The 227-nt window shown below is 67.8% G+C and overlaps 1 protein-coding gene across 1 annotated transcript in view; it reads right to left on the bottom strand.

Moving 5' to 3' along the window:
- The window catches only part of FADS2 (fatty acid desaturase 2), a 28,238-nt gene that overhangs the window by 2,511 nt on the left and 25,500 nt on the right, over positions 1-227 (bottom strand). The window contains exon 8 of the mRNA XM_015569812.1: positions 113-224. Within this exon, the coding sequence (XP_015425298.1) occupies positions 113-224 (112 nt within the window). The remainder of the gene's footprint in view (positions 1-112; positions 225-227) is intronic.

Genomic DNA, 227 nt, shown 5'->3' with positions numbered 1-227 from the left:
TCCCCAACTGGGGGAGAGAGGGAGCCCCCAAACACTGCCCTGTGCCCAGATGGGGCTGGTGGCCGCTCCCTCCCACGGTCTGTGGCCCCCGGCCCCGCCTGCCCTCACTCACTGGTGCTCGATCTGGAAGTTGAGGTGCCCGCTGAACCAGTCGTTGAAGAAGGACTGCTCCACATTACAGGTGGCTGCCAGCTGTGCGGGGAGGGGCGGGGGGCCGGGGGTGAAGA

The sequence above is a fragment of the Myotis davidii genome, unplaced genomic scaffold (assembly GCF_000327345.1).
Source record: "Myotis davidii unplaced genomic scaffold, ASM32734v1 scaffold826, whole genome shotgun sequence".
In the NCBI taxonomy this organism is placed as follows: Eukaryota; Metazoa; Chordata; class Mammalia; order Chiroptera; family Vespertilionidae; genus Myotis; species Myotis davidii.
Note: the sequence above shows the minus strand (reverse complement) of the source record. Positions and strands in the feature narration are given on the sequence as shown.